This window comes from Hylobates moloch, unplaced genomic scaffold, assembly GCF_009828535.3.
Source record: "Hylobates moloch isolate HMO894 unplaced genomic scaffold, HMol_V3 SCAFFOLD_12, whole genome shotgun sequence".
NCBI classification, from domain to species: Eukaryota; Metazoa; Chordata; class Mammalia; order Primates; family Hylobatidae; genus Hylobates; species Hylobates moloch.
The window spans coordinates 34,543,459-34,567,138 of record NW_026652287.1 but is presented as its reverse complement, the minus strand read 5'-3'; the positions used below and the strand labels follow the sequence as shown (position 1 = coordinate 34,567,138).

At 45.2% G+C, this 23,680-nt stretch overlaps 1 protein-coding gene and 1 long non-coding RNA gene across 4 annotated transcripts; one reads left to right on the top strand and one right to left on the bottom strand.

The window, feature by feature from the left end:
- Positions 1-1,043: 1,043 nt before the first annotated feature.
- Positions 1,044-10,725, bottom strand: KLK13 (kallikrein related peptidase 13). 3 transcript variants are annotated; one of them, XR_009209139.1, is made up of 6 exons: positions 10,229-10,489; positions 9,254-9,529; positions 5,861-6,047; positions 5,172-5,521; positions 3,967-4,103; positions 1,044-2,189 (listed from the first exon to the last, which is right to left on the bottom strand). XR_009209139.1 is itself a non-coding variant. In XM_032169053.2 (5 exons), exons 1-5 carry the CDS (start codon positions 10,723-10,725, stop codon positions 2,001-2,003), a joined length of 834 nt encoding a protein of 277 aa, XP_032024944.1. In that variant the 3' UTR covers positions 1,044-2,000. The 3 variants fall into 3 exon arrangements, 1 of the variants encoding a protein (XP_032024944.1); XR_009209140.1 differs by having other exon boundaries at positions 5,464-5,521; positions 9,254-9,523; XM_032169053.2 differs by lacking the exons at positions 9,254-9,529; positions 10,229-10,489 and adding an exon at positions 10,674-10,725 and having other exon boundaries at positions 5,253-5,521.
- A 69-nt stretch (positions 10,726-10,794) lies between these two features.
- On the top strand, positions 10,795-17,075 carry LOC131380881 (uncharacterized). The gene is made up of 3 exons (XR_009209150.1): positions 10,795-10,927; positions 11,390-11,587; positions 16,822-17,075. It is a non-coding gene; the product is annotated as an uncharacterized LOC131380881 (long non-coding RNA).
- Positions 17,076-23,680: the final 6,605 nt, after the last annotated feature.

The window sequence follows — 23,680 nt, the reverse complement described above, 5'->3', positions numbered from 1 at the left end:
CTCCTCCTCGCTCACTCAGCTCCAGCCACACCAACCTTTTCACTGATCTTCAGACACACCAAACAGGCTCCTGCCTCAGGGCCTTTGCACTAACTGTATCCCCTGCTCCAGCAGCTGCTCCTCAGATACGCGCTTTGCTCCTTCCCTTCATCCTTTCGATCTTTCTTTAAATGTTACCATCTCAGTTAGGTCCTCTTCCCTGACCATGCTGTTCAAATTGCAATGCCACCCCTTCCACATATACAACCCTACATTCCCAATTCTTAATCCTTTCTTCTACCTCTTCCTCTTCTTCTTCCTCTCCTTCCCCTTCCCCTTCTCCTTCCCCTTCCCCTTCCCCTTCTCCTTCCCCTTCCCCTTCTCCTTCCCCTTCCCCTTCCCCTTCCCCTTCCCCTTCTCCTTCACAGGGTCTTGCTCTGTCACCCAGGCTTGAGTGAACTGGCACAATCACAGCTCACTGCAGCCTCAAACTCCTGGGCTCATGCAATCATCCCACCTCAGCCTTCTGATTAGCTGGGACTATAGACTCGTGCCACCATGTCCAGCTAATTTTTTAAACTTTTTTGTAGAGATGGGATCTTGCTATGTGGTCCAGGCTGGTCTTGAACTCCTGGTGTCAAGGGATCCTCCCACCTTGGCCTCCCAGTGTTGGCATTACAGGCATGAGCCACCACACATGGCCCTTGTTTCATTTCTTGCCATGGCTTGTAGCACCACCTGACAGCCTATTTCTTTATTCTTTGTTATGGAGACTTCCTGAAAAGAATGTAAGTTCTACAAGGGCAGAAGTTTTTATCTGTTTAACTCATTGGTTATCACTTGTCTCTGCAACAGTGCCTGGCTCATGATAAGTGCAAATATTTGTTGCATAAATAAACTATATTTAACAACACCCAGGAGAGTGCTTGCACATAGTCAACACTGAATAAATGTCTCCTGAGGAAAATAAATGAGTGCAACACTTTTTTTGGACACTCCGCAAATTCGAAGGGCTGTTATTAACATTCTAAGGTAATATTTTATGGGAACCATGCAAATAATAATAGTGATAAATGCTTGAAATTTATTCTTGTAACAATTCTACAATTAAAAAAATTATGAACCCATTTTACAGATGAGAAAGCACAGAGACTGTGAGTTTTATAACTTGTCCAAAGCAAGGATTTGCACTACATTTTAGGGTCATGGACAAAGACGTAGCAAGGGACACTGAACAAGGATGTTCATGGAGGGGATACAGGACCGAATATTTGGTAGACAATATAGTTCAGGCAAGGAGACCCTTTGGTATACTGAACCCCCTAACTCTAGAGACTAGGGTGCCATTGATTCAGACAGGGAATGTTGGCAGAGGTGGGGTATTGGAAGAATGTGGGATGTAGGTTGGGTTGGGACATCTGAGACACCCATAACAGTGTGAGAATGAACCATTCTGAGGATCCAGTGTTAGCTGTGGTGAGTCACAGAGGTACATAGAATGTTGTCAGGGCGGAAGATTGTGGGCATAAGAGAATATTTTCAGGATGAACTATCATGGGAGTCTAGAACCTTCTTGAGTGCAAAAAATAGAAGGTCTAGGATACTGGCATTGAATAAATACTTGAAGAGTTAGAGGATGTTGTCAAGGATGGTCCATTTATAGGACATATATTGTTGAGATGGGCTGATGGAAATATTTAAGAATGTGCCACAGACAGAACATTCAGGTGGTGATCTGGGCTCATAGAAGCCACGCTGATGCAGTTCAGAGACCTGGGCCATTGTCTGGGTTGGGACATTCAGGGTGTTTAGACGTTTCAGGGACGCAACATCTGGGAGGCTGCAAGCCTGGCAGTGCCTGAATGCTTCTGAAACATGGAATGTCAGCTGGGGTTGAGCATTTTTCAGGACATGGATCACTGGTTCAAATGGAACACTGGGAATAAGGAGCAGAGAATGGCTCAGCAGACAATGTGAGGAAGTCATGGTGACAGGATGGAAGCCGGTACATTTCTCAACTTTTATTGTGGGCCCTCCAACCATTTTTGCTGCTGGGTTTCATATTTTTGGATTGTTTCACGGATCCACAGGACGTATCTTGAGACACGGGTGTAGACACCAGGCCGGTCAGGTTGCCCACATGGGAAGTCTCCCCAGGAGACGATGCCATACAGTGTTCTGTTACAGACCAGGGGGCCCCCAGAGTCACCCTGAGTTGGGGAAAGAAAGAGAGAGAGAGAGGTGGGTCCTTGCTGGGGCTAAACAAGGCAGGGACAGGGAGATGTGGGGAGAGAGTGAAAGATGGAGAGAGACACACACAGAGAAGGAGACTCAGAGAGGCAGAGTCAGATGCACACAGTGTGAGAGAAAGCAATGAAGACAGTGAGAAACAGACAAGAAGACAAACACAGAGGGACAGACAGCCAGAGACAGAAATAGGGACAGAAAGACAGAGATAGGCCCAGAGAAAGAGAGACACAGAGAACTTCCTGTGTTTTTCTCTGTTCCTCAGTTTCATTAAAATGGTAACAACTTACTTCATACCCATTTTTGTTTCCCTGGTACTAAATCCCACCTTGCACCCCCTGCCTCACACCAGCTGATCCTGCTCCTACTTTAAGGCTCCTTTGTGTCTCTCACTATTGAGTGAACCCATCCATATCTGGGCAGGGTATGCAATACACGTGTAAGTCTATTTCTCTTCCTGGGCCCAAGGCAGATATCACTAATCGATCAAGGCACATATCATTAATATAGTATCATACTCTTTCTCACTGAATCAAATCTCAACTTCTTTATTGATGAAGGCAGTTTTTTGCTCATGTAGTATCCATTTCCTCTTATTTTTAAAAAATTAAACATTCATTTTTAAACTTTTATTTATTTATTTATTAGAGACAGTGTCTTCCTCTATTTATTTATTTTTGTTTTTGAGACAGGGGCTTGCTCTATCACCCAGGCTGGAGTGCAGTGGCATGATCATATCTCACTGCAGCTTTGAACTCCTGGGTTCAAGTAGTCCTTCTGCCTCAGCCTCCCGAGTAACTAGGACTGCAGGTGTACTCCACCACACCTGGCTAATTTAAAAACTTTTCTTTTTCTTTTGGTAGAGACAGAGTCTCACTATGTTGTCCAGGCTGGTCTCAAACCCCTGGGTTCAAGTAATCCTCTCACCTCAGCCTCCCAAAGTGCTGGGATTACAGGCATGAACTACTGTACTTGGCCATTTCCCCTTATTTTGGTAACAGCCTCTCTTGATTTTTTCATTTGGGGAACCGCCCTTCTCCACTCCCAATCCATGCAGTTTGTCCCTGCCGCTCTCCAGCACCCACAGCTAACTATGTGACTGAGGCTTGGCCCATCAGAGAATCCCACAGCTCTGGTGGAGTGATGGCTCAAGACACATGACTTAGGTCAGCCTAGTGAGAATCGTGCTCAAGACTTTTGTGTGAACTATTGGAAAAGAGAGGTTCTCTTTCTAATAGGGTTGCCTAGAGGGTAGGATGTAAGCTCAAAGCCGCTGGGGCCATCTTGTCATGGGAAGAATCTAACCGAGAATGAAGCCAAAACAGAAATAAAGAAGAGCTGAGAGTTAAAAGAAAGACAGAATTCCAAACACACAATTTGCATACCTGGATCCATCTGTGCCTAAAGCCAGACAACCTGGATTTTCAGTTACAAAAGCCAGCATTTTGTTTAAGCCAGTTTGAGTTGGTTGTCTATCACTCACAAGTGAAAGAATACCAACATTTATGCATCTCAACACAGGGATCTGGGCAGCCACTCAGTCAAAGCTGGGGCTTATGATGAATTATTCCTGCCATCCCTGGGTACCCGTTTTTGTCTTGACCTCCTGTGTGAGGGGACATTGTGCCTTATAAAGATTGGTTCCCCTAAGGCTGGAAACAAAGCTTTTTCCCCAGCATCTGTCACTTCCATTCTGGCTTTCTATCCTGTCCAAGGCACCCACCAGCCTCCCGGCCTCACCTCACAGGAGTCTTTGCCACCCTCTTTCGTGCCGGCACACAACATGTTGTCAGTGATCTTTCCTGGGTAGACTTGATGACACTCCTCATCTGAGCGAAGTTGGATGTTGGCACATTGTAGAGTTTTGGGGTAATTCACTGGGGAGAAGAAAGAGAAGGTCTAAGGTATCCAACCTGGATAGGATATGGGATGAAGGTTAAATAGGCGAGTTGAATGGGTAAAGAATAGATAGAAAATTGAGATGGGAAGAGAAAGATGGGAGAAGAGATGAGCACCTATCTGGGTAAAGCAACGGAAGTGACAGAAATATGGAGGGACATGAGAGAGAGGCGAAGGGAGAGATGAGGAGAAAAGTGGAGGGAAGGACAAGGAGGGAAGGGACAAGAGAATGGGAGGTTGATAAGGAGAGTGGTGGAGCCAGTGGTGGGGAAAGAAAGTTGAAGAGAGGGAGTTGGAATAGGGAGATGGTCAGAAATAGAGAACTAAAGATGGGAAAAGCAGGAACAGGGATGGGAAGAGTTATGGGAGAGTTGGATAGGATGGTAGGAAGAGAAACAAGGCATGTTGAGGAGAAAGATACAAACATGAGGCTGGGAGAGAGTCAGGGATTGCTAGGGAGATGCAAAGGGCTCTTGTTGGTATATACATCAACTTTAAATTCACATCTATAATGTATTATACTTACTAAGTAATGATATATAATTATTAAATTGAATTATTAGAAATTTTATTAATAAGCATATTTAATATATTAAACATTTTATAAATTATAGAAATATAAAAATTTTATACATATGATTTATATATTATAAATGATAAAATTCATTTACAGTATATAAGTATATAAATGTATACATTTATAAAATACATTTCTAATATATAATTTAAATATAGATTATATATTTATAATATATACATTATGCATAAATACATATTTAAAATTCATAATTGATAAATTTTATAATTTATAAAATACATTTAATTTGTACACTTTTTGTATAATATAAAATATATTACTATATAATACATAATACACATCATATATTAATATATATTAGATCTATTTATATTTCTATATATTCATGAATTTATATACTCATATTTTTATATATTCATGCATTTATATTTATATAAAGGATACAGCTAACTTTAAATGTATATATATTTATTTACTTACTTATATTTTTATATATAAAGGAATCTACCTCAGACCTTCCTTTCTATCTGTGCCCCTGTTTCCCCAGTCACTCCTATGGGGCCCTCAGGCCACCTGTGTGGGTGCATACCCTGGGGGCTGGTGGTGGTGCCCCAGCCAGACACCCGACAGGTGGTGCCAGGGGTTAGGCGGTTGTTGTGGGAAAGGGGCAGAGTTTGGATGTAGCCCGTGAGCTGGACCGGGGACTGCAGCTCCAGAAGCATGATGTCATGGTCGTGGTTCAGGTGGGTGGGGCTTCTCCGGTATTCAGGGTGGGGGATAGAGTGGACAACTTCCCTCACCTGCTCACCAGCTTCCACACGCCCTAGAGCATGCTTGCCTAGGTAAACTTTGAGCCCCCTGTGGGTGCAGAAAGAGGGTGGTTAGGAAAGAAGATGGGCCCATTTCCATCCCCATCCCAGCCCCAACCTCTTCCCATCCCCAACCTAACCTCTTCTCCATCCTATCTTCCTCATCTCCAAATACATCTCCCCCATCCTCAAGTTCAATCCCATCCAAATCCCCTACTTTGATTCTATTCCCATACCCAATCCCCATATCTCAACCCCAAACCTCATTCTCACCCCCATGTCCATCTCCAACCCTAACTCCAACTCCATCCTCAAATCCAACTGTACACCATCCACAATCCCAGTCCCATTCTCATCCCTACCCCATGCTCCCCTGGCCCCCACATACTCCTTTAGACAGTGTGCGGCAGTGAGGACCCATTTCGGGTGGACCAGGACTCCCCCACAGAGTAGCCGCCCTCGCACTAGTAGGGCAGCCTGCCAGGGCTGAGAGTGGGGGAAGCAGGTGTAGCCACCTGGGAGAAACCCACTGGTCCCATTGGTGTTGAGAACCTTGGAAGACTCCTGGGAGACACCTGGTAAAGAAGAGAGATTGTTAGAAAACTGGGATCCAGGGGGCACAGGAGCCCTGGAGTTGTGGTTCCTGGGTTTGGGGAAAGGGTCAGATTATTGCCCTGGGTGACCAGGAACTGAAGATGAATTTGCTGACCTCTGGCAGTTGCTATTCTTGACCAAGTGGAGATGAGTTAGGGCAAAGAGGTGACATTCTTTTCCCAAGAAGTACCAAATCCTCCACTGGGGGTTAACAGAAGAGTTCACAAAATGAGGATGTTGCTGATAGGTAAGCAGGAGCCTGACTTTCTCTCCACGTGCATTTTTTATATCATTCTACCAGAAGATGGATTTCAGGAGGTGGAAGTGAGATTGACCTACACATCCACCTAGGCAATATCTATCCATCAATCTATCCAATCATCCATCCCCCATTCATCCTATTGATTTGTCCATCCATCTACTCATCCATCTATCCATTCATCCATTTAGGTAGTCATCTAACCATCCATCCATCCTTCCATCCATCCATCTATCCATCCATCCATCCATCCATCCATCCATCCATCCACTCATCCATTTATCCACCAATTCATCTGCCCATCCATCCATCCATCCACTAATCCAACCATCCACTCGTCCATCTATCCATCCACTCATCCATTTATCCATTCATCCATCCATCCACTTATCCATCCATCCACTCATTCATTATCCATCCACTCATCCATTTATCCATTCATCCATCCATCCATCCGTGCATCCATCCATCCACTCATCCATTTATCCATCCATCCATTCATCCATCCATCCACTCATCTGTCCCTCCATCCACTGGTCCATCCATCCATCCATCCATCCATTCATCCATCCAATCCAACCATCCATCCATCCATCCATCTATCCATATATCCATCCATGCATCCATCCAATCATCTTTCCACCCATCTCTCTATCCTTTCACTACATATATACTGGTTGCCTCCATGGCTTTAAATACCAGCTATAGGCTAATCGTCTCCAGCCCTGAACTCTTCTTTAAGTTCAAAACTCAAACACTGTTGATTTGGATGCCTTACAGGCATCTTAAGCTTTGTATTCCCAACTTGATTCTTCTCAATCAAAACTGTTCGCTCCAGTATTTCCCACCTCAGTGCTCAGCCCCAAACCTGGGAGTCATCTTTGCTTCTCCTCTTTCCTTCATCACTCACAACCAGTTCCTATTGGTTTTATCTCCCAAATATCCACTTATCTCCACACTTCTGCCACCATCTTGGTCCATGCCCCATCTTCTCTAGCCCAAATGACTACAACATTAACCTACATCCTTCCACTTTTACATCCCTCTGATCCAGTCTTCTCAAAGTAGGCTGAGGACTCTTCAAACAAAGAAAGTCAGATGTTGTTCCCGGCTCAACTTCCTTTAAAATAAAATCCAAAAAGCCTTCCCAAGGTGTGCAGGACTCTGTGCTGTCTGGCCCTTGCCAGCCTCTTTGACCCCAACTCCAGCCTCTTTCTTCTGACTTCCTCTAGTCCAGCCTCATGGACCTGGTCTTCAAACACACCAGGCATTTAAAGAAAAAAGAATTTAAATCATCTTGGATGCCCCCATACTAGACATTTTATACTTGCTATTTCCTCTCTCCGCACAGTCCTTTCTCCAGACCTGTGTTGTTTAATATGGTAGCCACTAGCTACATGTGGCTATTTAAATGTAAACTAATTAAAATGAAGTAAAACTAAATTAAAAATTCAGTTCTTAAGTCACACCAGCCATATTTCAAATGTTCAATAGCCTAAAGTGGCTAGTGGATAATTGGAAAGCACAGATATAGGATATTTCATATATACATATATGGAATATTCTACTGGATGACTCTCAGAATTTAGAGGTTGTATGTCTGGGTCCTTCTTAATTCTGAGAGGTCAGCTCAAATGTCTCCTCTTCAGAGAGGCCTTCCCTGACCACCTGGTCTAATGTTGACTCTCCTGGTCCCGACTCATCCCCCATTACATTCTTCTGGTTGGTTTTCATCAGAACAATGATTGCTATTCATTTCTCTTCACATTTGTATATATTCATTTTTAAAAATCTCTCCACTTTGACTGTAAGCTCCATTGACAACAGGCACCTTAACTGCTTTATTCAGTACCATATTCCCAGGACCTAACACAGTGCCTGGCACACAATGGGGGCTCAGTAAATAAATGCTGTGTGTGCCAGGCACCGTGTCTGGCATTGAAAGCACAGCAGGGGTCCATAACAGGGAGAATCCAATCCTGCACATGCATGCCATTTTGTGACTGTGTGACCTTATGCAAATCACTCAGTTTCCCCAGCTGTCAAGTAGAAAAAGTAATAGTTCATCTCTCACTGCGTAGTTGAAGAATTCAAGATGATCCTGCATTTCAAACCATACAGCACAGCAGGTGGCACAGAGAGCACTCAGGCAGTGGGAAATGTTATTCTTAATTATTAGCTAAAACAGCAGGTCCCTCTACCTCCCTGGCTAGTTTCCCCAACTACAGGGCAAGCAGTGGGATTAGCCCAGTGGTTTGCAGTTAGGGACAGAAGTTATCGGTGAGCACAGGATCATTTTAGGTGGTAGAGAGATGAGATATAAGTAACATTAAATCGCACACTCAGACGCTGAGCCAGCATCCAGTTCTCTTTTAATCCTGATTTTGTCAAGGATAAAGTCTCAGGATGGTGCTAATATGGTTTTAACACCTCCCTAATCCTCACTGAGCTCATTTTTTAAAGCCAGGAGGACGCAGAAGCCTCATCAGGCCACCTAACATTTATTATGTTGAACCATCTGCAAAAGTTGTTTTAGGAAGGTCAAAAAGGGTCAAGTATCAGCAATTTCAGGTGGTCCAACCCAATAAACATCTTATTTTCTTTTCGTTGTGCAGGATTTATTTCCTTCCTTACCTTCTATTTATGACAAAGAATTCTGTTCTCTGTTCAGGACAGTAATATAAACTTGAACATGCTTTTGTTTGAGTGAAAAAAAAAAAAAGAAAAAAGCTAACTTTAAGCAAATGATTAGGTCAAAAGGTATAAAAATGGTTTTCAGAGCCTCAAGTCCAGGATATGGAGGACACGGCGGACGACCTTGATTAGGATTCTGACACAGGCATCGCCGGTGTCATTGGAGCAGGAGGCTTCTGTCTTTGAGTCCTACGTTTCTCTGCCATGAAATTGGAGTAATTACAATGCACCTACCTCGACAGGTTGTTGAGGACTCCGCAAGGTGTAGCATGTGGATCTCCTAGCCTAGGGTGTGGCACTCAGGAGTGGCACGGGCATGAATCCAGGGAGTGTCGCCAGAGGAGAAAAGCCACCCCACCTTCAGGCCAAGGATGGTGCCAGGTGCCAGGCACCCACAGACCCCTCCTTTTTCAGGTCTTGGCTCAAGGGTCAAGCCCTTTGGGAAGGCCTCTGGTCGGAAAGCTGCCATTACATCTCTAGGCCCCTGGCTTGGCTCCTTAAAGTCTTCACCTCATGTCAAGATAATTATTAACTAATTATTTGGATAATTGTTTGAATAACATCTGCGTCTGTCCCCGCTAGACTCCAGGTGCTGAGAGCAGGGACTGTGCCTCTGCTTGTACAGCACCCAGCACAGTGGATGGTGTTTAATAGCTGTTTGTTGAATGAATAAATGATTCATGAATGGGGTTTCCAGAGAACCTGCCTACAATGGCAGTGAAAGATGAGAACGATCCATAAGGATCTTAAGGACTACCAATTTGGGGTGAGGTCACATAGGTTTGGGGTCAACCCAAGGATTAAAATAACAATCTAGAAGGTTCTGGAGGGGACTGAGTATGAAGACAGAATACTAGAGGCTGGGCTTGGTGGCTCATGCCTGTAATCCCGGCACTTTGGGAGGCCGACACGGGCCACTTGAGGTTAGAAGTTCGAGACCAGCCTAACCAACATGGCGAAACCCCGTCTCTGCTGAAAATACAAAAATTAGTTGGGCGTGGTGGCGGGTGCCTGTAGTCCCAGCTACTCGGGAGGCTGAGGCAGGAGAATCGCTTCAACCCGGGAGGCAGAGGTTTCAGTAAGCCGAGATCATGCCAGCCTGGGTGACAGAGCACGGTTCCATCTCAAAAAAAAAAAAAAAAAGAGAGAGAGAGAATACTACTAATAAAGTAATAATGGCTAAGTGGCTATCTTTCAAGTCCCTTCTACCTGCTGCATATTGAAGGCTCGACGCATTACTTCGTTTCAATATTCACAGTGACCTTCTGTGGTAAGCACTTATAGATTAAGCCCATTTTCCAGATGAAAACAATTTAGGCACAAAGCAGCTGCTAGGCTACTGGCTCAAAGCGGCAGCGTCAGGACGCGAACCCGTGTCTTTCAGCTTTCCAGAGAGGATAGGAAGCCTTGAACGCGGGAGGGGCTGCTGCGAGGGTATTTTGGGAGGTGAGGGGTCTGGGGTCACAGGGCCAACCTCAGCCGGGAAACCAGGTCACCTAGGGACAAGCAGGAAGAGCTCTGGGCTGTCCCCACTGGACCCGGCCCCGAGTGGGCGGGGGGCGGAGCTCGCGGCTCCCACGCCCCCTCCCCCTCCAGCCTGACCGCTCCTACCATTGTCCCGAGTGGCCGCGCCTCCACCCCCGCGCATTCTTACCTCCTGACAAGGCCAAGGTCAGGGAGGCGATCACTAGGGCCAGGGGCCACATGGCTCTGGGATCGGGAGGGGAGGGCAGGGTGGGCGGGGCCTGAGGAGAAGGTGAAGGGGGTGTTGAGGGCGTGCCCGGAACCTCCGCGTCTGAAACCTCTCTGCTCCTGAATCTCTCCTCCCCTCATTCACTCTTGACAGCCCTGACCCTGGAATCTGCCCCCCACCTCCAGTTCCATCCTTGGTGGGGGTGCAGTGGCGAGGTGGGAGGAACAGCGTGCAACCCCCTGGGGCTCCGGCGTGCAGCCCCTCACCCCAGGAAGCCGTCCCTCCTCCCCTGCCGTCTGGCGAGCTGGGTGGTCGGTGCACTCTCGCCCTTTTCCTCCAGAGTCTGCCTTCCATTCTACACCTCTGGGTCTGTCCACACGCTTGGTATTAGCCCAAGTTCTTATCTGTCCGCGCCCTTCGCCTCTCTCCGTCTCTGCAGGTTTCTCTCTAGATCTGAGACTCAAGCTTCACTCTCCCTCTCCCTGACTCAGCTGCCCTTCTGCTTTCCCCCATCCTTCCTATCCCCTCTTCTCTCCCCTTCCTGCCCTCCTCCGATACCCGCCCCCGCCCCAGGCAGACCCTACCTGAGTGAGGGGCCCGCGAGGAGCGTCAGCCGCCAGCTGCCTAGAACTTCAGCCCCGAACCATGGCTTTTAACCCCTGAACTCCCTCCCCCAGCTCACTCAGCATTTCCTGGTCCCTGGCCTCCCCCCTCCACCCCCAGTGGCTCAGCGAGATGTCTCCAGGCACCCCCCACCTGGGCTTGGCCCTCTGCTTGGGGCGGAGCTTCCAGGACGTGCTGGGACCTAGATCTGACCCCGCCCAAGCTGGAGTTGAACCCACTGTGAACTTTCAGGCATCAGGACCCAAAAAAGGGTAAGGGGAAAGCCCATTTCCTTCCCCCTGCCCTGCTGAGTTCCATGCCCATCCCTAACTTCAACCCATGCTGCACCCAGTTTTCTAACCTCTTCTCCAACCCCATGCATAATTCTTAATAAGCCGTCAGCCCCCAGATGGCCATGTTCTATCCGATTCCCACCTCCCTATCCATCCCTAACCATACCAAGTACTCCAGCCTGTTCCTCAACCCCAGTCCCATCTCCAACCTCATCTCAGGTTTAGCTCTCAACACATCCAGGTTCCAATTCCCAGTCTCATCTCAACCCTTTTTCTTTTGAAAGACACAAGGACACCCACAATTATCCCATCATCCTGCCTCCCTGCTCCCGCCAACCACCAGACACAAGAAGGAAATCATTAGCTGAGTGGATAGAAAATCAACTCCCTTGGACTTGGATGGGGGCAGAGATGGGACCTGAGAAAGCAACATTTTCCAGAAATGGCCTTTTAGGAGCAGGGCCAGAGGGGGTGAGGGAGTCCACGGGGACCTAGGTGGAGAGGAAAAAGCAGGAGTGGGAAAGCTTTGAAGACGTGGATTGGGGGTGGGCGAGAGGAAGGAGGAAGGGGTGGTGTTTTGGGAATGAGTAGATGTCTCCAGGAACTATGACTGGGTGGAGCCCTGAGTTAATCCTAGGGGGTGGAGGGGACAGGATTAGGGATTAAGGACTGAGGCGGGGTCAGAATTTGGAAGAAAGCCAGGGATGTGGACTAGATGAAGTTTGGAAAGAATGAGAGAGTGGAGGTGTCACAATGAGGATAAAGAATAGAGATGGATGGGGCGAGGGCTCACATGGAAACTTGTACGGTCCTTATTGATGAAGTTCAGGTTTGGATGTGGAGATCAAATCTAGCGTCAAAGGGTAACTTTTAAAACATGGTCTTACCTTGACTCTCTGACATATATGAAATGAACATATGTCAAAGATTGTATCTTGACTCATTAATAAATGGCAAAGCCAGTAAGATATTACAAAGAGATATATGCACACAGACAACAAGGAATGCTGAAATGAATTTACAAATAGATGCAAAACTGGCTATCCCATACTGGGAGGAGGAGGGAAATCTATTGTACTTCCACCTGGCAAAATTCATGTAAACAGTTATGGACAAGAATTATTTGCATTGCTCTTAGATATCTACAATTTAGAGTCATAAAGTAGCTCAAAGACAGTAAAGGGTACAGAGACCTCATAAAATCAGATAACCCATCTAACTTTGCATTGGGGACACCTCAATGTCCAATGTTGGGTCCATTTCAAAGTCTTTTGCTAAGAAGAAAAATATGGCTTAATATAGGAAATCAGTAGAGTCTGTGGTTAAGGATGGGCCTCATGACAGCATTAGGAATGCAATGAGTTTGGGGAGGTGAATGAAAATTGGATGAGGATGGGTATAGAGTTGGAGGTGATAGTTGAGCTGGTTTTGGGATAGGATTAGATTGTAAGATGGGTGGTATCTAGGGATAAGTTGGTGATGGGGTACTGTTGGGTTGGGGTTGTAGATGGAACCAAGATTGAGGTTTTGGATGGGGAAATGTTGAGATGTGGTTGAGCTGGAGTTGTGGGTTGACATGGGTGATGAGGAATAGCCATGAGGTTGAGTGTCTATGATGCAGTAGGTTTTGGTGGGGGTGAGCTGGGTCATACCCCACCTCTCAAGGTGAAGGAAAGGTCACTGTCTTTCTCCACCCTGGACTTCTCCCACCTCACAGGGCAGGGTCTGAGTTGACTTTTTGAGTGGAATTGTGTTCAGGTGGTGTGGCTGGAGGTAGGATGCCAGGTTAAGTGAGGCAACCAGCTTGTGTGGGAAATCAGGATACTTGTGCCCTCTTGTGACCTGGGTCCATGCTTCCAGAGAAGCCTTTCTCACTTGGGAAAGGCTGGAGCCTGGAGTGAGGGTGGTTGGCCTTGTTATTTGCTGAGGGGTGAGTGCCAGGTCAAATTGATGTTAGGGGTTATGATTGGCCGAACGCGGGTTGGGTAGCTCTGGTTGAAGTGAGGTCATGGACCCACTGAGGGCTGGGCACCTTCCACCCCCTCACTTGATGAACAAGCCCATGGCTGAAAGTCACACACAAACTGGACCAAATCCAAGTGCACTTCTGTCACAGGTGCAAGTCTTTCCTCCACCACAGAGAATCGGGCTGGAGAAAGAAGAAGAAAGGACCTGAAAAAGAGATGGTGTTCCTAGTGGTTCTGACCTCAGACTCTCGAGCTAGACTGCCTGAGTTCAGGTGATGTGACCGCTCTGTGCCTCAGCATCCCCATTTGTAAAATGGCACAATCAATAGCACTTGCCTTATGGAGAAGGGTTAAATGGATTAATACCCAAAAATGCTTCGAAGAGAGTGTGGCATGGACCAAGGGCCACAATGCTCCTGTGAAATAAGTAAAGCTTAAGATGGAGGCATCCGACGGTTCCGGGAGGCCCCTCCCTAGCTTGGCTTCAAAATAGGATTCTTTGTCAAGCAGGAACTGGAACTTCTGGTTGGAAGTGCTAGCTGGGATGAGAAAGTAGGCCCCACACCCAGGCCCAGAGGAGGGGCCCCAATGCAAACATGAAGGGAGGGAAAGACTGAGAGACACAAAGGGCTAAATACACAGAGACAGAAAGATGGAGCAGGTGGGAGAGGACAGAAAGAAAATTCAGAGAAGGACAGAGGCACAGAGGTAGAAAGAGAGAGATGCCCAGTGAAAAGCAGACTCTTGGTGAGAAAGAGGCACAGAAAGTTGAGAAACATGGATTCTTCTTTAGAGCTGGATCTGTGTTATTCAGGATGTGGCTCCAGTCATCATGCATCCCAGGCAGCAATAACACATCACTTTCATCCATCAGGATAGCAAAAATTAGAAAGGTCGGTCTTGCCACCTACCTGCGTGCCCACATCCTCTGTCTCCTCTCCCATTTCTCTAGATGAACAGTCTGCACCTGCAACTAAGATAGACGCCTCCACTGGTGCTGGTATCCTGTCCCCTCTTGCCTTCTGGAGGGCATTGCTCCAGCCAGCAGTTCTCTGTTCTCTTTCCGGCAACATGTTTTCCTTCTTCTCCAAGGAGCAGCCCCATTAGCATGCAAATATACTACAGTTTCTCCCTTTTCTCGTTAAAATTTGAAAACCAACCAACAAAAACTTTCTCCCCACTCTCATGTTCTCCTTCAGCTCCTGGCCCATTTTCTGCTCTGTACAACTGCAATCCTTCCCTAAAAAGTTGGCTAAGCTCACTGCCTGCAATTCCTGTCCTCCCGTCCTATGGAGCCCACACTATGAAGGCTTTCTCTCCCATTGCTGCACCAACCATGCCCCTGTTTAGGGCAACAGTGACCTCCATGGTGCTGAATCCAAGGGCCGTCTCTTCAGGTTCATCTTACTTAGCAGCAGCATTTAACAAGTGGACTACTCCCTGTTTCTTTCCTTGGCTTCTGGGACACTATGCTCTCCTGGTTTTCCTCATCACTCACTGGTTGATTCTCATCCGTGTCTGGCGGTGGTTTCTTCCTGTCTCCCCAGTCTCTACATGGTGGAGCACCTCAGGCTTCGGTCCTTGGCCTTCTCCTCTCCTCTGTCTATATTCACTCCCTCAGTGATCTCATCTGGTCTCGTGGCTTTAAATACCATCTACATGCTGATGACTCCCAAATTTATGTCTCCAGCCAGGTCTGACTCTCAACCTCTCCACTTAACATCCAGCTGCCTACTCAACATCTCCACGTTCAAAACGAACTTCTTTTCTCTGCCCTTCCCATGTTCCAAACATACTTCTCTTGTGGGTCTTGGGCTTCTCAGTGGATGTTCACACCATCCTTTTCATTACCTGGTCAATACTTCAGTCTCACCCTCGAATCCCTTTTCTCACACCATACATACATTTTGTTACCAAATTCCATCAGTTCTACCTTCAGGGTGGATCCAGAATCTGACTGTTTCTCACCACCTTCCATCTTTGCTACCCTGGTCCCACTCAGCCGGCATCATCTCTCACCTGGATTACTGCAAGTTTCCTATCTGGTCTCTTTGCTTCTGCCCTTGTCCTCCTACACTCTAGTTTTAATGCAGCTACCAGAGTGACCTTTTAGAATGTAAGTCAGAGCAGATCACTTTTCTCAAAACCCTGCAGTAGCATCCACTGCACTCCAAGTGAAAGTGGCATTTCCTTATGGTTGGCATATAAGGCCCAAGACCAACTTGTCTCTGATCCTCTTCTGATGTCATCTACCATCTTCTCTTCTCTTGTCCCTCTAATGCCGGGCATGCTTCCATCTCAGGGCTTTTGTACCTGAAACCCTCTTCCCCCAGATGTCTGCGTGGTCCCCTGTATTCTTGTCATCTTCTTCATGAAGGCCCTCTTGACCACTGTACTTGGGAGTCTCCAGGACAGGTTCGGTGATTCACTAGAAGGACTCATAAAACTCAGAAAAGTTGTTATAGTTTTGTTTTCTTACAGTGAAAGGACACAGATTAAAATGAGCAAAGAAAAAAGGTGCATCAGGCAGAGTCTGGGAGAGACCAGGCATGAACCTCCACCTGTCTTCTCCCAGTGGAGTTTGTGGACAGTACATAATTCCCCCAGCAATAATGTATGACAACACGCTGGAGCATCACCAGCCAGGGAAGCTCACCCAAGCCTTGGTGTCCAGGGCTTATATTGGGGGTTAGTCATATCGACATGACTGCCTGTTTGTGTGGCTGACCTTAGCTCCAGATCCTCTAGAGGTCAAATTGGTACACGTCCCCAGGTCCCCACCATAAGTCACATTGTTACAGATTATCTGGCATGGCTCAAGCTCCAGAGAAAAAAAGACATTGTTACTTAGCAGGATATTCCAAGAGCATAGAGGTTATCTCCCAGAAGCCAGGCAAGGGCCAAAAGTTTCACCGTAGTGTGCAGAGTTTGGACAGTCCAAGCCTACTGGGTTGTACAACCACCCGACATAAAGTTGCACCTCTCCTCTGACATTCTCTATCCTGTTACTCTGCTTTATTTTCCTCTATGCTATTTACTCCCATCTGTCAGATGTAATGTTTTCCTTATTCATTTGTTTCTGTCTGCCTCCCCTCTAGAATGTGAACTCCCTGAGGGAAGAAATGTTCAAATATTTTGCTCCTAGAACAATACCTGGTACACAATCAGATTTAATGAATATTTGCTGAATAAATAAATGAACTATGGGCATTAAATATTTACTGAATGAATAAATATGTGTTACAGGCCGAGAAAATGGGGTTCGTGACCAACTCAGTTTGCCACTGGAGGCTATATGAGCAAACAGAAAACTGTTCTGGTGAAAGCAAGATGTTGGAAAACTGACAACTGCATCTGCCACCAGAAAAGGTGCTGAGGGCAGTCACGCCTCAAGCACAGTGTTCCTTGTGATTATCCGAAAGAACATCTGAAGCCTGTTGTACAAAGAAAGCAATTATATGTACCTGTGATAAATCAAACAGCTGATCAACCGTTACTTCTCCCTCCCTGCTCTTTCTACCTAACACAAATGAAGGGCTGTAGAAGCTCAAGGCTGCCTTTGCTCACCAGAAGCAAGGAGCCCCCTGACACATTCTTTCAAAACAGATCTCTTGTCTTTATTTCTGCGTTTGTCCCCCTTCATTCACTTCCGTAGGAACTGTCAGTGACAAATATGGATATTGTTGAAGGTGTGGAGAGGGAAGAAACCTATTTTTTTTTTTTTTTTTTTTTTTGAGATGGAGTCTCTCTCTGTCACCCAGGCTGGAGTGCAGTGGCACGATCTCGGCTCACTGCAACCTCAGCCTCCCGGGTTCGAGCGATTCTCCTGCCTCAGCCTCCTGAGTAGCTGGGACTACAGGCACGCACCACCACACCCAGCTAATTTTTTGTATTTTTAGTAGAGACGGGGTTTCACCGTGTTAGCCAGGATGGTCTCAATCTCCTGACCTCATGATCTGCCCGCCTTGGCCTCCCAAAATGCTGGGATTACAGGCATGAGCCACCACACCTGGTCGAACCCTTGTTTGTTAGACAAAAACTTGCCAGTATTTGGTGAAATTGATTAAGAATAGGCCTTTAGGCCCCTTGGTCCCACTCCTGTGTGAATGGTCAAGAGGAATCTTGTATAGATATATAAGTGGCACACTCAAAGTGAAGGTAACCTAGGTGTCCATTACTGAAGGACTGGGTTACTAAACATGGTGGATGTATACTATGCAGTGGCGCTTCTCAAATCCTAACATGAGCTGAGTGCCCTCACAATCTTGTTATATACAATGCAGATTCTGATTCAGTTGGTCTGGTTGAGATCTATGACTCCAGTTCTAATAAGTGATTCAGAAGCTGCTATTTTCTGCACCATGCTGTGTGAAGCAAGGGTAAAAACCAGAGTAGTGCTGTTCAAAGGGACTTCCAGTGATGATGGAAATAATTCTGTCTATGATATATCTGTGCTGTCAATATGGCAGCCACTAGCCACATACGGTTATTGAAATGTTGTGAGTATGACTAAGGAATGGAATTTTAAGGTGCATCTAATTTTAATTAATTTTAATCAAAAATTAAAAGGCCACACCACTTCTAATGGCTACCATATTGGACAACATATGTCTAGAAGACTCTGGGGCAGTTAGAAGCAATGAACTAGATGAGCAAACAGTGATGCAGGTAGATTGTTACAAGATTATTTGACGAAATCAGATGACGTATTTAATAATACAACCTGACTCCTCACCTACACTGACCTTCCTTCACACACTATTTAATTGAATGTAAAATACTGTTGATTATATTTGCACTTTATTTTGTAGACTACTCAGAAAGAAAAAGAAGTTGTCAATTAAATTATGAGGTGTAAGACATCATGCTGAATTGCCGGGCGCGGTGGCTCACGCTTGTAATCCCAGCACTTTGGGAGGCCGAGGCGGGCGGATCCCGAGGTCAGGAGATCGAGACCACGGTGAAACCCCGTCTCTACTAAAAATACAAAAAAAAAAATTAGCCGGGCGTGGTGGCGGGCGCCTGTAGTCCCAGCTACTTGGAGAGGCTGAGGCAGGAGAATGGTGTGAACCCGGGAGGCGGAGCTTGCAGTGAGCCGAGACTGCGCCACTGCACTCCAGCCTGGGTGACAGAGCGAGACTCCGTCTCAAAAAAAAAAAAAAAAAAAAAAAAAAAAAAAAAAAAAAAAAAAAAAAGACATCATGCTGAATTAAGATGTAGATGCTTCCTAATTTCAGAGATGTGAAAAATATGAAAAGAATGTGTCATTAAATCAATAAAATATAATGTTCAACCACCATAGCTGGAACTTTGAGTTGCAAATAAGATTAAAGTAGTCTAAACTATTTTTATTTAGCTTTATAGAAGGATGCAGGGTGAGAATTATAGCATGAGTTATATCATGTCACTGGGTGCCCAAATCTACCCAAGTACACAACTTCTTTTCTCTCCTTTTTCCTATAGGGCTTGTATGGCTGCTGAGTATTAAATCTACAGTGTGTGTTTATCACCTTGACACAGAAGGTGCAACCTCCACAAACTGAGACAAGGACACTATAAGAAAAGAAAAGTATAGGCCAATATCTCTGATGAATATAGATGCAAAAATCCTCAGCAAAACACTAGCAAACTAAATTCAGTAGCATATTAAAAACATCATACACCATGATCAAGTGGGATTTATCCCTGGAATATAAGGATGGTTCAACATGCCCAAATCACTAAGCATGATATACCTCAACAGAATGAAGGATAAAAATTATATGATCATCTTAATAGGTACAGAAAAATCATTTGGCAAAATACAACATCGTTTCATGATAAAGTCAACAAATTAGGTATAGAGAGAATGTACCTCACATAATAGAGGCCATATATGACAAGTCCACAGCTAACATCATACCCAATGGTGAAAACTTGAAAGCTTTTCCTCTAAGATCAGGAACAAGACAAGGATACCCACTCTAGCCATTTCTATTCAACATTAGCACTAGAAGTCCTAGCCATAGTAAGTAGGCATGAAAAAGAGTAAAAGGCATTCAGATCAGAAAGAAAGAAGTAAAATTGTCTCTGTTTGCAGATGACATAATCTTATATGTAGAAAATCCTGAAGAGTCCACCAAAAAACTGTTAGAACTAATAAATGATTCAGTAAAGTTGTAAGATACAAAATTTGGTTGTGTTTCTACACCCTAACAATGAATTATCAGAAAAAAATTGAGAAAGCAACTCAATTTACAATGGCATCAGAAACAATAAAATGCTTAAAAATAAACTTAAGCAAGGAAGTAAATAATCTGTACACTGAAAACTATAAAACGTTGATAAAAAAATTGAAGATAACATAAAGAAATTGAAAGATATCCCATATTTGTGAATTGGAAGAATTAATATTTCTAAAATGTCAATGCTAACCAAAGCTATCTACATTTTCATTTTAATCCCTATCAAAATTCCAATGGCTTTTTTTCACAGAAGTAGAAAAAAAGTCATAAATATGGAAACATGAAAGACCCTGCAATCTTGGGCAAGAAGAACAAAGCTAGAGACATCATATTGTCTGATTTCAAAACATAATACAAAGCTATAGTAAACAAAACAGCATGGTACTGGCACAAAAACAGGCATATAACCAATGGGATTGAATAGAGAGCTCAGAAATAAATCCATGCATTTACTGCCAACTGATTTTTAACCCAAAGGAAAAGGATATTCTCTTTAACAAAAGCTGTTGGAAAAACTGGATACCTGCAAGGAGAAGAATGAAATTGGACTCCTATCTCACGCCATGCACAAAAATCAACTCAAAATGGGTTAAGGATTTAAACATAAGACCTGAAACTGTAAAATGACAAGAAGAAGACATGGGGAAAAAACTTCTTGACATTTGTCTGGGCAATGATATTTTAGATATAACCCCCAAAGCACAGACAACAAAAGTAAAAATAAACAAATGCGATTGCATCAAATGGAAAAGCTGCTGTGGACCAAAGGAAACAACCAACAGATAATGATCAACAGAGTGAAAAGACAGCCTACCAAATGGGAGAAACTATTTGCAAATGATGTATCTGATAGAGGGTCAATATCCAAGATACATAAGCAATGCAAAAACTCAACAGCAAGAAAACAAATAACCCAATTAAAAAAATGGACAAAGGGCCGGGCACCATGGCTCATGCCTGAAATCCCAGCACTTTGGGAGGCTGAGGTGGGTGCATCAGCTGAGGTCAGGAGTTTGAGACCAGCCTGGCCAACATGATGATACCCTGTCTGTACTAAAAATACAAAAATTAGCTGGGCGTGGTGGCAGATGCCTGTAATCCCAGCTGCTTGGGAGGCTGAGGCAGGAGAATCACTTGAACCCAGGACGGGGAGGTTGCAGTGAGCTGAGATCACACCACTGCACTCCAGCCTGGGCAACAGGGAGAGACTCTGTCTCTGAAAAATAAAAAAGGGCAAAGGACCTGAAAAGACATTTCTCCAAAGAAAACATACAAAGGACCAACAAGTATATGAAAAGGTGCTCACTATCACTAATCATCAGGGAAACACAAATTAAAATCACAGTAAGACATCACCTCACACATTTTGGAATGACTAGTATAGAAAAGGCAAACAATAACAAATGTTGGCAAGGATGTGGGGAGAAAAAAGTGAATCCTTGTACCCTGTTGGTGGGAGTGTAAGTTGGTGCAAGGAAATGAAATTGGTATCTCAAAGTGATATCTGCACACCCGTGTTCATGGCGGCATTATTCATAATGATCAGGATATGAAAACAACCTACGTGTCTGTTGATGGATGAATGGATAAAGGAAATGTAATATATTAGTATCAGTATAATTTAATATTATTCTGCCTTATAAAAGAAAGAAATCCTGTCATTTGTGACAACATGGATGGACCAGGAGGACACTGTGTTGAAATAGGTCAGACACAGAACGACAAATACTGCATGATCTCACTTATATGTGAAATCTAAAAAACTCAAACTCTTAGAAGCAGAGAGTAGAATGGTGGTTACCAGAAGCTGGAGGATGGGGTGGGAGATGAGGAAAAGGAGGGAGCCTCTACTTCCCAGCAATCTTTCGTGCATGTCCCAGACCTGACACCTTAGGGTTCCCCGATACTGTGGTGTCCCCACAGAACATAAAGGGAGTACAACATTCTATTTTATCTGTACTCTGTAGTATCCAAGCACAGAACTTTGAGAAGACAGACACTAAGATCATTAGGTCATTCCCAGGCAGACCCATCCAAGGGTGCCTGGTAAAGGTTTAGCAATGACTGTCTGGCAAAGCCCTATCTATAGTGTTTTTCAATTTCAGTGCAGTAAATACTTCTTCTTTGGCTATTGTCAAGCTACTGGTGCAGACAGAGTTGGGGAGTTGGAAAGATGTGTGCAGAAACTCATCATTACAGACGTAGTACAAGAGACATACCTCACTCCCAAGCATAGGTATTAGTTGAAATAATTAGCAACAGTTGAGTTTTGAGTATTTACTGACAATTTTTTTAATCAATTATGCAATTATAAGCTTATGTAATTTAATTTTTAACAATGGCTGCATTTAGCAACCGGCTCTCGAAATTCCTGAAAATTTGCTGGTAGACTCTTGCGAGCACGTATGAACTGGCCCTGGCACACACTGGGCCTGCCGCCCAGCCCAAGTTTATTGACCTCGTTACTCACAGGGACTCTGCTTTATTTTAAAATTATGTTTATGGCTTCTTGTCTGTCATTTCCTGCTAGAATATAAGTTCTGTGAGGGCAGGGATTCTGACTGGCTTGCTCACAGTGCTTCCTCCAGCACCCAGAACAATGCCTGGTGCATAGCAGGTGCCTAATAAATAGACCAATGCCTGGCGCGTAGTAGGTGCTCAATAGCTGTTGATGAGTGAAAGTAAGAAAGAGAATGAGATTCCTAACACGACGGTTTCATGTAAATTAGAAACAATACACTGTGACACTGCCTTGTTTTCCAAGGATGCAGGGCATTCAAAGCCATTTATGTCGGTGCCTGTGGGGAGGGAGAGGAGCAGAGCCAGCGATGAAGAGTGGAAATAAATTAATAAAATGAGAGAAAGGCTTTGCCTGGACAGGAACTGAAGCCTGTGATTAACTCAACTCTCCTCACCTGAGATCTGATTAGGAAAAAGAGGACATCTTCATTTGCATAGAATTTTCCAGGAAACAAGGCACTTAGTTCCCTGCCCTGGACCACAGGGGCTCCAGGGAGGAGGCTGGTAGAAGGCAGTCATGCTCAAGGTCACTCTACAGGGCTGAGGTGTTTCCGTCTAGAAACCTGATACCGTGGGGTGGACGGGGAGACTCCTGAGGAAAAACACGCAAAGAGGGAGGCAGCCACTTATCAGTACACAGCTCCCGGCTGGGCATGGTGGGGCCACTGTCTACGTGTTTCTTGAAGTCATTAATTGGATGGATAAGGCTGGGCGCGGCAGCTCACGCCTGCAATCCCGGCACTTTGGGAAACCGACGGAGGCGGCTCGCTTGGGGCCAGGTGTTCGAGACCAGCCTGATCAACACAGGGAAACCTCATCTCTACAAACAATTTAAAAAGTAGCCGGGCATGGTGATGGGCACCTGTGGTCGCAGCTACTCGGGAGGCTGAGGTAAGAGGATCACGGGAGCCCAGGAGGTCGCGGTTGCAGTGAGCCATGATTGCGTTACAGTACTTCACCCGGAGACTGAGCAAGACCTTGTCTCAAAAAATAAAAAATAAATAAATGGATGAATGAATACAATTTAGGATGATTCCATTTTTATTGCCATTATTTATTCGGTTTTTAGAGACACTGAGTATGTTAAAAATTGTCCTCTTTGGAATCCAATGCCGGTTTAAGGGGTCTGTGCCCCTGCCCTCTGTGTCTCTGGTCTTGAGTAGTGATGGTGACACAGCAAGGGTGGGGGCATGGTGGGCAGAAAACGCCTGAAGCAACTGCTCTGGGAAAGGAGAGATCAGAGCCGGAGTAAGATCAGGATGCTGGGGCCTGGGGCTCCTGGGTCTGAGGGCCTGGACTCCTGGGTCTGATGGAGGAAGGGCTGGGGCCTGGACTCCTGGGTCTGAGGGAGGAGGGGCTGC